General features: G+C 39.8%; 3 protein-coding genes and 1 long non-coding RNA gene across 8 annotated transcripts in view; 3 read left to right on the forward strand and 1 right to left on the reverse strand.

Moving 5' to 3' along the window:
* Positions 1 to 5021, forward strand: part of gpc4 (glypican 4) — a 29404-nt gene extending 24383 nt beyond the window's left edge. The window contains exons 5-9 of one of the 2 annotated variants that reach the window (XM_088431826.1): positions 656 to 786; positions 876 to 1022; positions 1107 to 1231; positions 1829 to 2001; positions 2077 to 5021. In XM_088431826.1, coding sequence (XP_088287952.1) covers positions 656 to 786; positions 876 to 1022; positions 1107 to 1231; positions 1829 to 2001; positions 2077 to 2288 — 788 coding nt within the window. In that variant the 3' untranslated portion in view covers positions 2289 to 5021. Of the gene's footprint in view, positions 1 to 655; positions 787 to 875; positions 1023 to 1106; positions 1232 to 1828 lie in introns of both variants that reach the window. The other variant, XM_088431825.1, reaches the window with a different exon arrangement.
* An 808-nt stretch (positions 5022 to 5829) lies between these two features.
* On the forward strand, positions 5830 to 17634 carry brd8b (bromodomain containing 8b). Of its 4 annotated transcripts, XR_015867670.1 has the most exons (20): positions 5830 to 5878; positions 7114 to 7210; positions 7309 to 7378; positions 7476 to 7525; positions 7634 to 7756; positions 7840 to 7920; positions 8023 to 8087; positions 8459 to 8628; positions 8939 to 9130; positions 9837 to 9936; positions 10204 to 10346; positions 11254 to 11686; positions 11765 to 11802; positions 12057 to 12256; positions 12335 to 12427; positions 12545 to 12613; positions 13677 to 13962; positions 15633 to 15677; positions 15778 to 16087; positions 16182 to 17634. XR_015867670.1 is itself a non-coding variant. In XM_088432002.1 (19 exons), exons 1-19 carry the CDS (start codon positions 5860 to 5862, stop codon positions 15817 to 15819), a joined length of 2316 nt encoding a protein of 771 aa, XP_088288128.1. In that variant the 5' UTR covers positions 5830 to 5859; the 3' UTR covers positions 15820 to 17634. The 4 variants fall into 4 exon arrangements, 3 of the variants coding, with proteins under 3 accessions (XP_088288128.1, XP_088288127.1, XP_088288129.1); XM_088432002.1 differs by having other exon boundaries at positions 15778 to 17634; XM_088432001.1 differs by lacking the exon at positions 15778 to 16087.
* Positions 17635 to 18158: 524 nt separating this feature from the next.
* LOC148413591 (DNA damage-inducible transcript 4-like protein) lies at positions 18159 to 19871 on the reverse strand. The gene is made up of 2 exons (XM_088431117.1): positions 19571 to 19871; positions 18159 to 18877 (listed from the first exon to the last, which is right to left on the reverse strand). The coding sequence occupies exons 1-2, from the start codon at positions 19749 to 19751 to the stop codon at positions 18417 to 18419; spliced, it is 642 nt and encodes a 213-aa protein (XP_088287243.1). The 5' UTR covers positions 19752 to 19871; the 3' UTR covers positions 18159 to 18416.
* Positions 19691 to 20086, forward strand: part of LOC148413592 (uncharacterized) — a 38483-nt gene continuing 38087 nt past the window's right edge. Inside the window, exon 1 of the long non-coding RNA XR_015867583.1 lies at positions 19691 to 20041. This is a non-coding gene — a long non-coding RNA (uncharacterized LOC148413592). The remainder of the gene's footprint in view (positions 20042 to 20086) is intronic.

A 20086-nucleotide genomic window follows, 5' to 3' on the forward strand; every position in this document is an offset into this window, starting at 1 on the left:
ATGGATGGATGGATGGATGGACTTTAATTCCAAGCAATTAAGTTCCAACTTAATTAAGCAATTAAGTTGATTTTTTTTTTTTTTATGAAAAATTCCAAATTGTTCATAAAACGTGTCATTCCTAACCTGAGGTTCCACTGTATTTATTTGATGAGGACTTAACGCCTTGGCACAATAAAGCTTGGTAAACACTGCATTTACTCACCATAGTCTACTGTTATTCTACACTTAAAAGCTTGCTGACTGAGGTAGTTCCCTAAGTAGACACAAAGGCATATCAGTTTCATTCCAGTGCAAGTCTGCATGATAAGATTACATCCTGTTGCTATTCTGACACACAGATTTATTGAAATGTAATTTCAACAAAATAATTTCTTAGGGCGGCTTTGTGGCTTGTGTTTAACATGTACAAATTGTAACCCGATGATGTGACAAAAAAAATCATGTCGTTTTTGTTAACCGCATCAAATTTAATCATCAACTTGCTGTTGCTTGTGTGCAGTCACCTACAGTAGGATTCACAGCCTCAGACTATGCAACACATTTTGACTTTGCTTCCTCCTACTGGACATTATTCACAATACACATTTTTGAGGTGGTTAGCGGTACTGCACCGAGAATGAGTTCTGACTTTGTAGTCGTCCAATTGTTTCAGATGCCATGCTTGGTCTGGCTGAGAGGCTGGAGGGTCCATTCAATTTTGAGTCTGTCATGGATCCCATTGATGTGAAGCTTTCCGATGCCATCATGAACATGCAAGAGAACAGCATGCAAGTTTCACAGAAAGTCAGTATTCAGCCATCTGTTTGACATATGTAAGAAGTAATACACATATGATACAGTACAATAATAATACATTTTTCTCTCACTGACAGGTATTCCATGGATGTGGCCAGCCCAAACCGAGCATGGCATTCCGCTCCAAACGTTCTGCCAAGGACCCAGTCTTCACTGGTCGCTTCCGCCCCTACAGCCCTGATGCGAGACCTACCACTGCTGCAGGAACAAGCTTAGATAGACTGGTAAGCACAAAGAAAATATGAAGAACTGTGTGTCTTTTTTTTTTTTTTTGAAGCAGTCTTTGACTTGTGTGTTTTATACACCAGACAAATGATGTAAAGAAAAAGTTAAAACATGCCAAGAAGTTCTGGTCCACATTGCCAGACACTGTTTGTGCCGGTGAGAGAATTGCTCCTGGTGATGATTGCTGGAATGGAACGGCAAAAAGCAGGTAAGGGACATCCTACGTCGCATTTTATGTACAGTTTTTTCCACGGCAAATCACGGTTCATCATGCGCTCATCGCTAGTTGTTTTATTTAAAACAATATTTACATTATACAGTGCAACATCTATTCAACAGACAGTAGATGAGGTGTTGTCCATTAGAGCTAACTGTCCTTTGACTTAACGTTCTTTTTATGGCAAAATGACCTCAAGCTGCGTCACAAGGAAGAGGACAAACAACTGCTTCAAGCACACTTACCGTGCACTGGCGCTGCGTTAACTGACCGCCCACAATGTGGGGAATCTGAAACATACTTAACCCGCAGCAAATTATAATTTACGGATATGAATTCAAGAAAATAGGAAATACTCCGCATGTGCATGAATATACACGGACAATATATTCACATGTTATTATTGCATTTTATTGTTGTGTGTTGAAATGCATTTGCAAAGTGAGAAACAGTGTTAGTAGAAATTTGTGTTTACATGTGCCCAAAGCATTTGGTGTGTCTGAAATCCGCTCTGCAATAAACACGGGTTCACTGGACTACGTAGTAAATAAAACAACATTACCAACTAATTAGTCTTTTGTCACCTAGGTATGAGGCAGTCGTCATTGGCAACGGGCTGGCCAATCAGGTGTCCAACCCCGACGTGGACGTAGACATTACAAAACCAGACATTGTGATCCGAAGCCAGATCGCAGTTCTGAAGGAAATGACAAGTTGGCTGAAAGCTGCCTACAGTGGCAATGATATCTCATTTGAGAATGGTGAGAATGCTAAGATTGTAATTGCTTACCACAATGTGCGCAAATACATGACTATTTGCTTCTCTGTGGTCTCAGACGAGGAAGCCAGCGGAGAAGAGGAGAGCGGCAGCGGCTGCGATTCTCCATCCTGTGACACGGATCGGGACATCTACTTTTCCACTCCACCCAATCCGGTGGATCCCCGGGTTAATCTGGTGCACAGTGACACATCAGCTGGTGTAACCTTGCAGGGAAGCATGGCACTGGTGCTCTGCGGGCTGGCCCTGCTTGCTGCCCACTTGAGATAAAAGTATTTGCGCTGTGAGATGAAGAGAATGACTGAGAACGACGGCGTGAAGGGGGAAACTGTCAGAAAGACTTTAACAAGACTGCCTTCAGGACCTCAAACAGTACATCATTTTTTGGGGGGTAGGGGGTGGGACTCTTCTTAATATAACAATAATTTCAGTTTTAATTATTTGTTTGCATCTTTCAAGGACAACGGTGTACAACAATCTGATTCTCATCCCAAGAAAGCTACGTTTTGGCACAAAACAAATCCTCAACTCCTCGTTTGAGCTACTCTATTGTTGTGCCGGCAGCATTCGAAAAAATATCTTAAGTGTCCTGTTTCGGCAGTCTAATCTCATACTTCAATGTGTGCCTTCTTCAATGGTTGCCCATCTATAATATATAATGAACACACGGTACCTATGATGGAATGTACCGTACCTCCCTCATCATTGGTGTCCTTCCATCGCACAGAGATCTGCAAATATCATAGATTATTGTAGTTATATTAGGTCTGTGATAACGAGTGACAGTCATTCATCACTTGGTGCGCAAACTGTGAATCTCCGCCCATTTATGCATCTACCCGCAATAGCCAGTACGAAACTCTGGAAATGAAGAGTCTTGACTTGTTTCTCTCAACTTGTTCAAACTGTTTTGTTGGGCGTTTGCCTGGGAAAGATAGAATATCTTTTCAGGGCTTCAGCATTTTATCATACAAAGAGAGATTTGACATCCTTTATCAGAGGATGGACTCATTCTTTACAAGGGCTCCCTTTGAGTCACAACCTGCACAGTCTGCATCAGCGTTAAGCATAATAATCACCTCACTTCTAAGTTCCTCTTTTCAGCAGTTCAGTAGTAAGGTCATACCTCATACATGCTCTCTATGTCAGTGCAATCTAGTGATTATGGAGTTGAAAGTGACTGTTGGAGAAGTCATCTGGCTGGCGCCCTGGTGAATAGAGATCAGGCCTGAGAAGGAGCAGGACTCTACCGGTGTCACCCCCGAAGACGACAAAGCTGACAAGTCCCAAATGCCCGCGTTTTGTTTTTGTTTTTTTACTGTAAACTCAGTTCATGACTGAAGATCTGAATTTTTACAGTCTTATATGTTTGAAAGAATTGTGTTTCGCTCATTCATCCAGACAACAGAACCAAAAAAGATGGCTTTGGTCTAAAGGAAAAATTATTTTAATACAGGGTTTTTATGTCGAAGAGGTTCTGTATTTTTATAGCTATTTTTAGAAGGAAGATATATATTAGGTACTACATTGAATTCTGAATGCCACTTTTTGATGGCTGAACTGGTTCGCATGCACCGTGATTGCACATTTGTACGTACCTCCTCCATGGCCTTTTTCAGTACGTATAATTGGACTCCTGATGGACCATTTAATCTATATATCCTGACCCCATAGTCTCATCAATTCAGCTCTTTTTTTTTTATGTCGATGGGTTTGTCACCAGTGCTAAAATGAATGCAATGTCGAGTGTTGATTTTTTTAAGCCTTCATACGTTCAGTAATTAGCAAAGTTAAAAGGAACTTTTTGATTGAATTTATTTGTAACTGTTACGAATAAATTCACTCAAGGGTGTCATATGTTGTGAGCCAAAAAGCACAACATTAGACTTTCTGTTTGTTGAATTAATTGGTCTCGCATTTCCCATTTCATCTTGAAAATTGTGGTGCCTTTTGTAGCGTTTGTACAGTAACTTATGTATCCTAATGTCATTCTCCAAAACTGTCAAAGACTATCTGTAATTTACAGTATTTGTTGCCACATAAACATCAAAAAATCTTTCATTTACGTTTTGGGGTTTTACATATGCAATGTTAAGATTTTTTGTTTGTTTTTTTTGTCTTTAAGAGTAGCTTTTCCCTGTACCTCAATGGACCTTAAAACTTTTGGCCACAGTAAAGCCCAGCATAAAATACTGTACACCACCCTTTGGCCTCATCCGGCTTTGAAATTGACGGGTTGATTGTAAGCTCACATGAATATGAGTTCAAAAAAAGTGAGCAGTCCACTGATGAAGACTGAGAATGAAACAGTGAGGACGTCACTATTACAAAGCTCACTTTGAAGGAACCCCTATGCAATCAGTTTAAAACCCTGAAGCCTTAATTTGAACTCGTGAAGCCTGAGCTTCAGCAATTGGATTTGACGTCACCGTACTTCAATTTGACCGACACTGGTGTATCAATCACAAACAGTTATACAAGTCTCCACGACTTGTAGAAGAGTTGCGTTGAGTGAAGCCCCACCCCTCCTAAATCCACCCCCCCCCCCCCACCCAAAAAAAAAGAACTTTCAGATTAAGTGTTTGAGAAATGATGGTAAATGTCTGTGCTTGTGAGTCGCAGCAGCATTTTCCAGCTGGCAGGAGTTGTTCCCACTGCAGGATGCTGTGTATTTGAACCACAGAGCAACTTCGGTCTTGGGACTAATTTGGGTTGGTAGGTAGTGTTTGATCTGCCTTTGGCCTACAGGGAAACTGAATGGACTCAATCATCTCTGAGGAGAATGTGTGAACAACTGAAAAGAATAAGAGAAATGTAAATAAAGAGCAGCCGTTTTAGATGTCTCTAAAAGAGGCCGTAACATTACAACAGATTTTTACATGTCAGAGTATCTCCTAAATGTTATGGAAAAACAGGATGAGATACATGTTGAATTGTAAGAAAAAAAATGTATATTAAACAGCATTTCTTAGTCTTGTTGAAATAAAGACTGCCAATATTTAACTGATTGTGAACATCTTCATTTTGTCATCTTTGCACTTAACACTGGTTGAAAGATAGCTGATGCCGCCATAGTTAACAACAATGTGTAAAGTATGCGACAGATGCGGCATCACTTTTAGTGGTTGCAGTACTATAAAAGGGGAAGTCAAGTCAGAATTATCCTTTACAATATGTTCTATGAAACCCAACCAGCCAAAAAAATATATATATATTGTATTTGTGAAGGAATGTGACATTCACAAGCTCAACACCTTGGCTCTGTAATTTTATTTTCAGTCAGGTGATGTCATTTTCTTGTATGAAAAGGTTGGTTTTTGGCACATGTATCCAATGACAGTTGTGATGCATACAAAAATAAGGAAGCTCTGAATGCTCAGCAGTCAATGCTGTGAATAAATACAGTATATATATATATATATATATATATATATATATATATATATATATATATATATATATATATATATATATATATATATATATATATATATATATATATATATATATATATATATATATATATATATATATATATATATATATATATATGTATGTGTTATACTTTTATAGCATATATACTTTTTTATAGGGGGGTGAAATTGATCCACAGCGACATTTAGTATAGGTGTAGAATATTTAGTGCATTTTCTACAAGCAAATGTGCATATGAATGGTGTGTAATTCCACTTCCCCCACATTCAAAATGGCAGCACTGTTTACGTATTTTCAACATGGCCAAATCGTTTTACGTCTATGGCATGTGCGAATATTTCCGCTTGTGTGCCACTGAAATTCGTCCGGTAGAAGTTGGGACCTTGGCCTTGTTGTCACAAAAGAAATGGCGAGCGGGATAGGAAGTGAGTAATATTTTTTTCCCTCATTGGCCTCTTTTTTCGTAGTTTAAAGCATAAATCTCTAGAGAATATACTCCAAACGCGGTTCTATAGGTTATATCAAATGAAAATTGGACTTTGATCTGTTTAAAGTAACACAACATCGTGTAGCTGTTTGTGTCTCACGATAGTGTTCCCCCGTAATCTCAGTGCTAAGCTAACGCCGATGTTTCATTTGCAAATTGTTAGCGTTTTCTTATATTAATTCTACTATTTTCTCTGTCCCCTTTAATCAGTTACTGTCACTGCCATGATTCCATTACAAGCAATATAGCCTAATTTAAAAGGGATTGCTGTAAACTATTATCAATTGTTTAGTTCAGCCACTCACGATAAAGTGCAAAAATAAATACGCCAACTCGCCCTATTTTAGTTTTTGTTATCACCTGTGTTGAATTGCATGCTGAATGTTATTGTGTGTAATCTGCTACGGTGTGATAAAATCAATAAGGCAAAACAATCTAGAAAGCCCGAATTTCAAATAGCAACAATACTAGTGTATGTATTGTGTTTGACTCCTGATTTTTATCAAAAAACACTGTATAGCATTTCATTTCTCGGTTTTTCTTCAAGTTTGGAGCGTAGTGGTCACTAAGGATTTATTTACAAGAAAAACTATATATATTCTCGAAAATCACATAAAAGCAATACTGTAATTAGGTTACTGCGGATGATAAATTTATTCATATGTAAATGCAAATTTCATTAGATGTATTGATTGGGTAATGTTTGATAATTATTTGTACATCACATTCAATAAAACTGTGCTTTGGTTATTGTTTGTAAAAACATTGACTGTTTGGGAAACACATTTGAGTATAACATAAATTCTCTACAATCACCATTTTTCAAAAATCCTTAGCAGTCTCCATACAAACTTCTCAATCATTTGTATATCTGTTTTGTCTGATAAATGTATGATTTTGTCATTTTTTAATTGATTTTAAGATCACATTTTTCCTGTTCCAATGAGTCCATATACCTCTTCATAATTTTGATCTTTTAAATAAATTAATTTCTTCTTCATATTATTAATATTAGTATTGTTATTCTGTAATACTAGTAGTTGTAATTGATTTCATATGCAATCAATAGGTAGATGCAATTTGCTCTGAATACAGTACTTTTTTTTTTTTTTAATCATAATGCTTCTGGTAATTTCATCAGTGCCGAATGCGTCTGTCTATATTTTGTTCCAGAACATAAGATTCTGAATGTGGGGCCGACAGAGCCATGGTCGGTCAGGGAGAAACTGTGCCTGGCCTCCTCTGTTATGAGGAGTGGTGACCAAAACTGGTAGACACACTTAATAACTCTCTTCTTATGTACAAGAGAATGCCACTTTGTGTGATGTTGATAACTTAATGTGAATCAACCTCTTATAACACTTTTAGGGTATCTGTAAGTAGAGCCATCAAGCCTTTTTCTGAGCCCGGTCGACCACCTGACTGGTTCTCACAGAAGGTAAGTGATCCCAGCTCTTGTCTGCTGAGCAGATAGTATTGGATTTAATCAATGTCCTTATTATTAACGATCATTTATTCATCTTTTTATGTTCCAGCACTGTGCCTCACAATACTCTGAACTGCTGGAAGCCACAGAAGCCCCAAAGTCAGTACATAAATACACAAATACATACACAGACAACATGCCAAAACAGTGATCAATTGTCACTTTTGCCACATTTGTACTTTGTGTTAAACTTGACTTGTGTTCCAGACGTAAGCGTGGTGAGAAGGGCGAGGTGGTCGAGACCATTGAAGATGTAATTGTTCGTAGACTCACTACTGAGAGAATAGAGGAGCTGAAAAAACTACTACGAGAAACGCAAGAACAGTACAGGTAGTTACGTCGTTTTCAGGAAGTTTTAAGGATGTATGAGAGAGTCGACCTTACACCCTCGCTGTGATTCCTCCCCTCCACAGGAAGTTGAAAAAGGAAGTGGATTTGATCCAAACAGGTCACATGGACCCCCAGTTGAAAGAACTCTGGGCTGAGATAACATTGTGAGATTTGCTTGACCAGCTTTATTTTTTCTTTATTATACCATCCATATCATTCAAATAAGATTGTTTCTTTCCTTTTTTTTTTTCATTTTTCCATGACAGAAAAAAGAAGCAGGATGAGGAGGAAGCAGAGCAAAAGAGGAAAGCAACAGAAATGGCATATCAAGGTGAGAAGTGTCAAAGAAAACAGATTTAAGAGTATTTAGCTCTTACAGATCCCTGTGTTCTAACTTAAGACAAATCCACACAATTTAAAATGTAGACTTAAATTTCTGTTGTAAATAAATATTTTTCCAAGTGTTTGAGACCTGAATTTAATTGAATGTACCACAATCTAGGAAATTACCTTCATTAACAAAATATATGGGTCAGCACAGTGGATAAGCGGGTCGTATGCAGGAAAATTAGCAATGTAAACCTGCAGTAGAAAAGGCTGTGGTCATAAATGAAAATCTGCAATGAGCGAAAAAAAAAAACCCAGAAAAGAATGATCAGTGTATGAATATATTACTCTCTTGACTTTTTGTTTTACTTTCAGCTCGTCAGGCAATTAAAAACACACCCAAGCGTCTGCCCACTGTTGCTGTTCGTTCCCCTATGGGGGCCAGTCCCACTAGCCTGGACTCTCAGACAGACTCCTCAGCCCCTGCCCCCACCCCACCCATAGAACCCACAGGCATTGGCTCAGATGACGCCAGCACCCACCCTGTAAGTACATGCTAGTCTGCATTAAAGTGTATGTTGAACACGATCCATTTTCAGGGATGCTTCAATGTGTTTGTAGGTAGGGCCGTCACTAACGATTATTTCAATAGTTGATTATTCAGTGATTATTTTTTGTAACTCGTCCTCGTCTTTGTTTGCTGGTGGTCAGTTCTTATTTTTTTGTAAATAATGGGTGTTTATTTCAAAGCAGTTTTACATTCAGGGGCAAAAAACGCCATTTTTACATAATGCCAATTGTTAGCCTTTTAGTGCTGTCATGCTGAACATTTTTGATTTTCTTCTGCTGTTCCAGGTCCAAGGTGTGGGTTTTTTTCTCCCAGTGAAAGACGCTCTAGGTACAGGACTTAAAGACGGTGGCCTTGCTGCTCTTGTAGAAGACTCGTCACAGAAGAGGCTCCTGCCTCAGAAGGCTACACCCCCGCCTTCTCCCCTACTGTCGGAACTGCTGAAAAAAGGCAACCACATCTCAGCCAGCCCCCGCCTTGTGAGAGCCAGCATAGCCTGAATTTAACAATTCAAGAAACTAATAAGTCAAATGATTCGTGAAGCTAAGTTATATGCGCAACAGACAAATTGATTATTATGTGTATTTATCAGTTCGTATGGTGTATGTGAGATTGCAGTCAGATGAAATTAAAAGCAGAAGAGCTTCCTCTCAGAATAATTTTGTTAGCCTGTGATGAATGTTGTCCTAGTAAATTAATAAAATTAGACCACAACAGCAATGCAAGAGCTGTCTGATGGTCTCTTAAATAAAGACAAATCATACCTTGTCAGAATTTGTTTTCAATGTATGCTTAAAAAAAAACTTTCCGTTTGTTTTCCAAAACGAAGACCCTAGTTATCCTTTAAGATTGCTTTTCATAGATTTGCCTAAAACAAGTATTTTCCAATTATGGCAAACCAGCTTCAAGAAACAAAAGACTGGTGTTGTCATTTTTTTTTTTTTAATATATATAACTTATTTGAGATGATTTGCATGAAAAAATACTACTGTACATGCAAACTAACATCCATGTTCAAATATTCCTATTATATGATTGCGACCATGTCTTTCATATTGTGAATGATGTCTTGAAGAAAATATTACACACCTGCAACTACCTTTATTTTGGTCAGTTTTAAGGATGCCCTGGTTTTATTTCAGACTGTGTTTATTATTAGAACAACCAAAGATTGTGCTCTTACAGGTTACTGACGGAGATTCCTCGGGAAGCCTTAGCAATGGGATACAGACGGCTGCTGCTGTTGTCTCCGCGCCGTTACCAACTGGACATGATGCCTTAACAGGTAAATGTCCTCATTGTTGTGTTAAGTGAGTTTTGCTTTGCTTTGCTTATGCTACTTTTTTACTGTTAATTAAACCTTCAATGTAAAAACTCCCTTAGCAATTTTTAGATTTTTGTGCATGAAGGATGTTAATTGAGACACAATTCTTACATTTATTTTGCATTTCTTTGATTACCAGCTATTATCGGTTCTTTTGGAGAAGGTCTGTCATGTCATGTATTGATTACATTTGTTTCAGCATCATAATGTAGCCTTTATTTTTCATAGTGGGCGAAGTTGAGGCTGCAGTGAAGGCCGAGCTTGGTGAAGAAACGGGATTAGTAGAAGAGGATCTTGTCGCTGTCTCTTATATGGGAGATGAATTAGACCTGGAAACCGTAGGTGACATCATTGCCATCATTGAGGAAAAGGTACACACTTGATCTGAGTAAACTTTCTCTTTTATGGATAATAGTGGATAGTAGTGTTGCATAAAAAAGGTTTGATGTATAAATCATTATTTGGATCGCATTTATATTTGGTATGAACTTCACATCTCATTATTGAGTGGTACTGGTGTAATTATATCGTCATTGAAAAGACACTTATTTGAACAGCAGATGGCAATAGTGTGCAGTATAGGCAGAGCTCATGTCACTGCCACACAGGTTAAAAGTTACAAGTCAACAAAGATGTAAATGACGCCATCCATTTTCTACAGTGCTTGTCCTCATTAGGGTCCCAGGTGAGCTGGAGCTCAATCTTAATTTAGGCAAGAAGCCATGTGGTGGTTTATGTTCTTCATCTCAAGGGGTTGATCCGAAATAAATTAAATGAAATTAAAACACATGTCCAAAATGTATATAAACACGTAAACAATAGCAGCAGACTTAAATATAAATAAATAGAAATATTTCACATTATTGCACAATTTAGTTGGCTGATTGATTTTTTTTTTAATTGGTTTAACAAACTTGGCAATAATTTGTGTTTTTATTGTTTGCTGCTTTTACAGTAGTTTATATTTACTATAAATGTTTTTGATGTTTGTGTGATTTGATCAGATTTGCAAGTTTACATTATTTGATTGATGCATTTCAGTGATGTCAGTCACACAATGCCACATCTCTCCACTGCAATGACATGGGTGGATATTCAATATATTTTTCAGATTTTTTTTTAAATAATCTGAGCTTTGATCCAGCAACAGTTGTGTCTTAAGTGAACCATATGCACTAAAGGCAGCAAAATCTATCACTACGCTACCAGTACCTCAATTGCACAGCATTAGGCAGCAATCCAGACAAAAAAAGAAGTCATGCTTGCTGTGCTTCCTAGGTGGATGATTCGGTGGAGGCTTTGGACGCTGCAGCAGTGGAAGCTGCACTGTCTCTATGTGAAGAGGCCGTCTCAGAAGGACACACTTTGCCAGGCCCCTGGGAAACTCAGGAACTAAAGGAAACAGACCCAACACCCACTGCCCAAGTCTCCGAGCACATAGAAGAGCCTAGCGATGCGGCGGCACACTCTGTCCCTACACCCGTCAGCCCGGATCCCCCAAACCAACCTGAAACGACAGGCGCAGAGGAACAGGTCAAGGGAAATTGTGAGCCAGCTGTGACCGAAAGCGAGAATAGTCTGTGTGCCACCTCGGACGACATTGCTGCTGCAGGTGACGTTACGGAGGAGGAAACAAAGGCAGACACAAATGCAGGAGTGAAAAACGATACGGAGGAGTGGCACCACCCAGAGGCCAACCCACCATGCCTAGGTGAACAAACAAAAAAGACAGAACATGATGCACCTTTTTATGAAATAAGAGTAACAATCATCATTTCTTGGCCAACAGATTCTGAAGACAGTTCTGTATCAGGCAGAGAGTCCAAGGTAATAGACATAAACAGCATAAAAAAAATCCATTGAAAAAGATCAAAGTTGTTGATGTCCTTAGGCCACACCCTCCTTCAGTAGAAAAATACACGTCACCAGACGTGCTTATATCCAATAAGCGCTCATGTTTATGCTAGTCAAAGTTGGAAAACCTACAGGAAAATGATGATTTGGTCCAACTATACACTCTCCTAGTAATTGTGCACACAACGTACGCTACCATTGATGTTCTTGCTGCTTCTTGAAATCAGGAGGTAAAAGAGGAGGAAGCGGGGAGCGAGTGCGATCCTGAAGAAGGAATGGAGCTGAAAGAGGATTGCGGTGAGGGCGAGGGTCCTTATTTGTCCGAAGTGGAGCGGGCAGCCAGCGAGAGCGAAGACGGTTACGGTCCGCCCTCGCAACGCTACACTGCCGATTCACTGGCCAGCAGCCCCGCCTCTTCGTCCCAACTGTAATTAGCCACCCGTTCGCCGTACTCATCCATTCTTTGGTCATTTGGGTGACAGTCCCGATTTTTTATTCACACCAGATCTACATGTGGTGAGGACCAAGAGGCTGTGCAGGCCCAGAAAATTTGGAAGAAAGCCATAATGCTGGTGTGGCGAGCTGCGGCTAACCACAGGTGCTACTCTATAGAATTGCCTCATCCCTGAAAACAAATCAATACTTTCCATCATCATCATGCTCCACACTGAATGCTATCTTCAGAACTCAGCTTTCTTCAACTTGCTTGCTTCAGGTATGCCAGCGTCTTCTTACAGCCTGTTTCAGATGACATCGCCCCTGGTTACCACAGCATTGTACACAGGTGAGATCGCAGTGTGGCTGCAATTCATTCTGACAACTGTGATGTCGTTTTCAGTTGACAGCGGGTGGCAAAATGGCAACCCCTGAGGTGGATCAAAACGAGTGGAGTTCAGATCAGTTTGATCAAGAATCACAATCACACTTATAAAGTTTACAATACAAAGTTCCTTTTGCCAATCAAAAGGCGTAAAGAAAACACAGATTGCTCATCTCAAACAAGAAAAATTAAGTAGAAAGTAGTTTTCAATGTGTATGTATGTAACTCCTATTCCTAAAGTGCATCGTTAATGCAACTATAATGTTAATAAAATGCCATAATTAAACTATTGGACTAGATAAAATAGATCTGTGTGATTTTGGTATCAATTTATTCCAAGTAAATACTGGTGCCAGTATAACTGATACTGATAACGATACAGATACAGAGTACTTTTCGTTTAATTGACTCTTAGGGTATTTTCATTCACATTTTCTTTTAATAAAATTGAACTTTCTTATAAATAAATACAATTAGCATGAATAAAATATAAATCTGCAAAAAAAAATAAAGGAATATGGGGGAGGCAGACATGGAGATTAGAATCAAAGCAGGACTGCACTCAGATATGTAGCTATAAACCGATTTAAAATATGTATAAAATCAGTAAACCTTGCTCCAAAATAGTATGAACTCTATAGGTGCTTGACTTTTTTAACTAAAATTTTCCTTAAAAGGGAATAAAAGCGAATATAATAAGCGATAGAGGAATGCTGTAGAAGTTGCTTGGTGTAATATTGTTACGTTGGCACTTAAAGTGTTTAACAAATATTGAAAATACAAATGATTAAAAGAATAAGAAACCAAATAAATATGTTTGAAAGATGGGGACTATCGCTTTGCAATTGACATTATTACAATATCAACTACTTGGATCAGTCTGCACAGTCCTAGTGGCCACACGTAGAGCATATAATTGTAAAGGAAGTTTTAGACCTGGCTTCCCTTTTGATTAAAAATGCATAACTCATTGCCCTCCAAAGTCAAGATACCGCTGTAATATCCATCCAAACTCATTCCGTTACAGACCAATGGACCTTTCCGCCATCAAGAAGAACATTGAATCCGGTGTGATCCGCACAACAGCAGAATTCCAGCGGGACATCATGCTGATGTTTCAGAACGCCGTCATGTACAACTCGTCAGACCACGACGTCTATCACATGGCCCTGGAGATGCAGCGTGACGTCCTGGAGCACGTCCAGCAGTTCCTGGCCACGCAGCTCATTATGCAGACCTCAGAAAGTGCCATCTCCGCCAAGAGCCTCCGTGGCAGAGAGGGAAATCGCAAACCGGGAGAGCCAGCTGAGAAGGTGTGTTGAGCAACTTAAATGAGGGGAAAATGGCATCCTGGTTCCTCAGGTGTGTAGAGATTTATTTGAACTCGGACAGTACATTAATTATATCAAGAATCAGATTTTTTTTTTTTTTTTTTTTTTTTTTTACACATACCTAAATTATATGTGTAAATATGTTGAAGACCATATATAAAATGAAGTCCCCTAGATTGTATAAAAACTAGGGCGTATTTCTATATCTTAATTTTCACTCATGGGCATGTGGCCAAAATGGCAGGGGATTTGCTTTAGTTTACTCTGAGCGTTGAGATGTCACTTTTTGGAACACTTCCATGAGTCGGCATGCTCAAGATCTTGTAAAATGGATATATGACGGAAGTGATTCTGGCATCTGTCATAGGGACCTTGTAACACTACAGCTTGAATGTGTGTTTATCTTCCAGCAAAGTACAAATCCCAAGTGCCTAAATGATACACTTTGCCTATTCACTGCCATTGAAGATTATAGACGTCAAAGATCCTTTTTACTGGGCTGACAATGAATGAGTTGGCTTTTTTTTCCCTTGTGCTGAAAATGTACCTTTAACTACATCTGCGTCTTGCGTTGTACAAGGCAATACATTGCACAACTTGCTCAAAGTCACCACCACAGATAGACTGCAAAAGTGAAATTGATTATTTGCCAGTGACCAGTCTTTTCCAACAAATCCGTGGTATCCCAATCACCAGTATGTACAGTATAATGGAAGCAAAAACAATTACATACTGGTATACAGTATGTATCCTCCATTACCTTGATATTTGATTTTATATTCTCCGTGACTGTTGAATTTAATGTTATTATGATATACACATTTAAGAACACACTAGGCGCACACAGGAAACCTGAGACATTGTGTCCTTTTATTTCTGACCTTTATTCTGCTTGCTCACCCTGAAATGCAATGGCGCAATAATTCCTAGCAATATCTTTTCCTGCATGTGGCTTCACTTCTCGTCACCAACATTGTCTGTCTGTCTGTCTGCGTATGGACGTGCGTATGGACGTGCGTACGTGTCTTCCTGCTACTTGGCTCGGGCCATTTGTCAACTTTATATTTAAAATAACATTTCGGAAATGCTTTCCAATGACAAAATCGCTTATGTGGATTGCAGGCATGCTGGAGCCTATCCCAGCTGTCTTCGGTAGGTAGGGTACACACGAAATTGGGTTGCCAGCAGATTGCAGGGCACTCAAAATGAACAAATATTCTCACACACCATTCGCATTTGTCCAAAATCCTCACTTTTCCAAAAGGAGAGGGGGGGAAAAAAAAATCTGCACGATTGTTCAACCAACATTGCATCATCAGAGAGCAGACCGTTTGCAATACTTAAGATTGACCAATAAGTTGCGAACGCCCTCGTGAGGACTGAGCAATATTATCGATTCGTGGAAAAAGAAATAAATCAATACCCCTGCGACAGCGTCAGTCAGAAAAAAGCATAACTGTAAAATAATAGGATCGAATACCATATGTTTACGAGCGTGTGATTGTGCAGGCGTCTGTGTTCTTTTCTTTGGACGCTCGACTTTCCAAGCGCTTGCCTTTTTGCCGGACGCATCAACGGCGCTCGCTCTCTCACATGTGCCTGTGCGCGTATGCGTGTTCTCTCTCCTCACTCCAATGTGTGTCCTTCTGCAGGACATGGTCCCAATGGCCTCTCCTGCTTTCCTTCTCTCTCTCTTTGTAAGTATGCAGGTTATTGATCAGATCTCAGCAGAGGCAGGCTGTGGTCGCTTTTTGTCATGGCAGTCACCTCATCACCTCACTTGTTTTCTCTCTTCAGTTTGACATTTGTGGCATGATTCAAGTCTATTGGGACTCTTAGCGATATCAACTCAAAAGATGAGGGACGGAGCTGGGGAAGACGGTTCCATCTTTGAACACTCACTTGATATTTGTCAAGTTGTTCCAGTAAACTGGTTCCAGTCAGTCCCGGCACACTCAGCCACGCCTCTTTCATGTCTCTGTCCCGTCTGCATGGTGTAATTATTTTTTTATCCCCCTTGAGTTGAATTTTCATTCGATCATTTTTTTTTTCTGTTCTCCATCCGAGAAGGAACCCACCAACACCCCCGAGAGGCATTCTATGTACTGTGCGTGTAGGCCACCGTTACATCACCTCATTTTGTCCGGCTGATCTGCAATTGTCAAGCTAAAAAGCGAGTTCTTGTTCTTTGTTCACTACAGGATGGCGGCACCAGGGGGCGCCGTAGTGCAATGGAGGCTGACCTGAAAATGAAGAAATAGACTTGAGCAAGACCCAGGGAGGCTACGAAGATAGAAAAAAAAAAGTGATTTTGGTCGGGTAGTTCAGTAGAGCGAGTTGTTCAGTGTGTGGGCCTCGTGTATTAGCACATGCGCTAGTGCATTAGTTCTTTTCCATAGATGAGCAATATGGTATGTGCAGGCGTGTTGATGTTTCCATCGAGCGACATCTATTTTTTTATTCTGCATTTCGAACCTAGGATCCCATTCACATCTCATTTGGTGGTACATTCAAAGACATTTGGGATTATGAAAAAAAATGTTGGAAAGATAAACGATGTGAAAAACAAGACTTCTGCTGGTAATTTGTTTTCCACCTATTGACTTGAATGTTGTCGGTTTTGACACGTGTGTTTTTTTAACGTTAATTTATTTTTCTTCAAATATGTTTTGCAGAACTTGATTCGGAGTTGCTGGTGTGGCTTTTTCCATTCTGACAAATGGAAAATAACAATTTAGTACTGTTGCGTGACAATGTTGTTTTTGTACTTTGTTCAGTTCTTGACTCCCATTTTCTCTTTCATTGAATGCCCCACCAGCACAGTTTCCAAATGAACAGTTCATGTCTAAGAGCTGTGTTGATGTTCAAGGCACTTGATGAATTAGCAGTTGTAAACTAGGACTGAACGATTTTGAAAAATAATGGAAGTGCATTTTTTTCTTTGTCATCACAGTTTGAATTTTTTTTTTTTTTTTTTTTTTTTAGGTCTTTGTGTCCCATGTATTTTTAAGTCATTCAATGCTAGGGGTGTATTTTCACTAGACAGATACTTTAAGTATTAAATCAATACGAAAGCATATTAAAGGGATAGTGTGTAAGATTTAGACCGTTTTTCGTCAGACAGCAGGTATGAGCCATAATTAACAGCAACACTAAATTGCAATCTTTCAAGTGTTCACTATGACTACTTTACAAAAATACACCAAATGTGTGGCGTAAACATAAATCATTGCAAACAAATGCGGCCTTTTCGTTGTCCTAATTTAAGTCTTTACTATTGAAAATGAAGATGAAAACGATCAATCGTTCAGTCCTAGGTTTGGCACTGCAATGGCACCAACCTAAAGGAAAGCAAAAATAGCCCAGAGATGCATTCCTGCACAAAACCTCAATGGAGCAACGGTTGAAAGGAGTCAAAAGTGTCATGTCGGTTTTGCTGAACTAATATTGATGTGTCCAGTTACGCTTTAGAATATTTGCCAGAATTTGTGGCGTGAGCCGAGACAGCTTGTGTATTGTGTTCTAGATGAAAGTAAAATGACAAAACATGTTTTGTGCCCATGTGATGGACCACTTAGAGATTGTGTTTGGGTAGCAGATACATGTATCATGTTTTGTTGTACATTTGTTAAATAAAAGATTTGTTTTAAACTACGACGCTGTCCTATTTGCCGTGCATTTGCTCAAATAGAGACTACAGTAGAACAACTGCAACTCATTTTTCTTTAACTTGTTGGTCCTTCAGTGGTCGGCACTAAATCTAAACTGAGCTGATTTGGATGAAAACCTGCTGGAGAGTTTGGTTTACTATACTGTATATAAAAAAAAAAAAAGTATTAATATGGTGAGTAAAATTTTGAGCGAAGAGAAGCTTACAGCTGTAACATAAAATGTGGAATAAGTGTTGCAAAGCTTTCTTTATGCAAGCGTTTGCTTGTTGGCGTTTTACTGTATGATGTGAGCGGTTAGCACATCTACCTCACAGATTTTAGGTTCTTGGTTCACTTCTCATCTTCGGTCTTCCTGTATTGAGGGGGAAATGCAAATGGTTGTCTATGTTTTTCCTTTGTTTCAAAATTTCAACAAATTAGTGGTTGCCAAGCATGTTACGGATTTCGATATTTCATCGTAAGCGGATAGGTAGAAGGTGTGAATTGCTCACTTAAAAACTGGAGAAATTTGTACGTAAAAATGTTTTATTTTCCATAAATACAAATACAGAAAATATCAGGAATGTGACCTGCACCTTCCAGAGGGGATGCATCCAGTGTACACTTGAACATTCAACAATTTGTGCAAATTAGCAGTCAACTTAGACAAATTTACGCTTCTCAAATTCACTTATACAACTTGCATAACAGAGCTGGCGGATTTGTAAAACCTGAGCTTGAACATTCAGATATGTAACATGGGGCTACTCATGTGGTCCTCGGAGGCTACCTGGTACCCCCTGCTGGAAACTCACGGATGACCGGGCTGGCTGAGGAGTAGAGCTTCTGCTTTACCAGCTTGTACTCTGGTTTCAGCTTTAACACTTTGCCGCCCTCAAAAATGTGCTTGAGCGGCGGCCAGCCGTCTTTCGTGTCGGCTTTAAAGACGACGGACAATTCAAATGTCGGGGTGACGCTGGAGTCGGGGAAAACACACCCCAAAGACTTAAGGCCGTTCTTGGTCTCCACAAAGACCCCGATGGAGGCGCCTCGCAGCCCGCACGGCTCATCCATGGAGAAGCGAAGCACGTCGCGGCCGACCCTGGCGGTCATCTGGCGCGGTAGAAGCAGCACCTTGCACTGAAGGACGGAAGCCTTGGCCTCGGTCAGGCGGCGCTCGATGTGGCGTGTCAATTCCTGTTGAAGGACTCGCTCTTCTTGCTCCAAACCGGCATCCATGTTAAAAGCTGTGAAGCATAGCGTCAAGTTCCTTAGTTACACCATTGAAGAAACAAAAAGTGAATCCATGCTATCGTGAAGATTTTTAAATAATTTGCTTTTTTATGGCTTGAGAGTATACAGGGAAGTCCCAATTCAGATTTGTAGTACCACGTTGAATTAGTTAAGACGAAGGGATGTTCCCTTGCTACTGTTAATGAGTTCAGTTCAAAAATATGTTCAATGCGACCCCACTTGCATGAACATGGCATGCGGTGAAGTCAATATTACAAAACAATCTCCATTTCTTGGCAGCAAGATGTTAAGAAAATAAAACTAACAAACGCTATAGTACATATTTTAAAAGTGTGTTTTGAACCCTATAAATGTACATGCATTTTATTAAAGTGTGTGCGCGATGGGCGAAAAATTGGACAGGTTTTCAACTATGGGTTGTAAAACACAACTAGCTGTAAACGATTTCCCTGTGTGTGCAATTTCTTCTATTAAAATACATCATTGTCCAGTCACCAAAAGTGCGCAAGTGAACTGCACATCTCAGCATGACATCAGCTGATTCAATAACCGCACCACTTACGTCAGAAACGCGCTCGCCGAGCGCTCCTTCCGCTGGATTAACTAGTTCAACAACCCCGGGTAAAACTCATGATAGTAGTAGCATCTTAAATAATTTCTTAGAAATCACTAAATTGCATACTTACAATGCAAAGGGCTGTCGGTCCCGTCGCAGCTATCTACGCTTCCCCGCCGGAGCGAACTGCCTCCTTTTTCTTGGCGCAGCGATGCGAGCCTGAAAAAGTAAGTTCCTATCATGTCCGTGACGCTTTCTTCGTCTCCCAAGACCGGCACTTTTTTGCCAAAAAAAGCCGCGGTATAGACCATCGTGATTCCTGTTTGTACGACTCCTGAGTCTCCCCCGAACGCTCACTACGTTTTTTCTCCATATATCGCTCGTGTGTCAAGGGAGGAAGGACAACTGCGGAGAGGAGCCGGCGATCAATTTATAACGGAGGAGTTGGTTGCATCAGCTGAGGTGTCACGCCTGTGGGCGGGGCTTCGAGTTGGAGAACTTTCCCGAACCGTCTCCTGCAATTTTCGCTGGAGTTTTTTTAATTGTACAGTACTTTATTAAGCGGCACGGAGCAGGGCGAGCGGAAAATGCCAAGCACGATGTGAGTAAAGTACAGATTTTTCCAAGCACTCATTTAGAATTGCAA

The sequence above is a fragment of the Hippichthys cyanospilos genome, chromosome 13, assembly GCF_059441005.1.
Source record: "Hippichthys cyanospilos isolate Australia breed blue-spotted pipefish chromosome 13, RoL_Hcya_1.0, whole genome shotgun sequence".
NCBI lineage: Eukaryota > Metazoa > Chordata > Actinopteri > Syngnathiformes > Syngnathidae > Hippichthys > Hippichthys cyanospilos.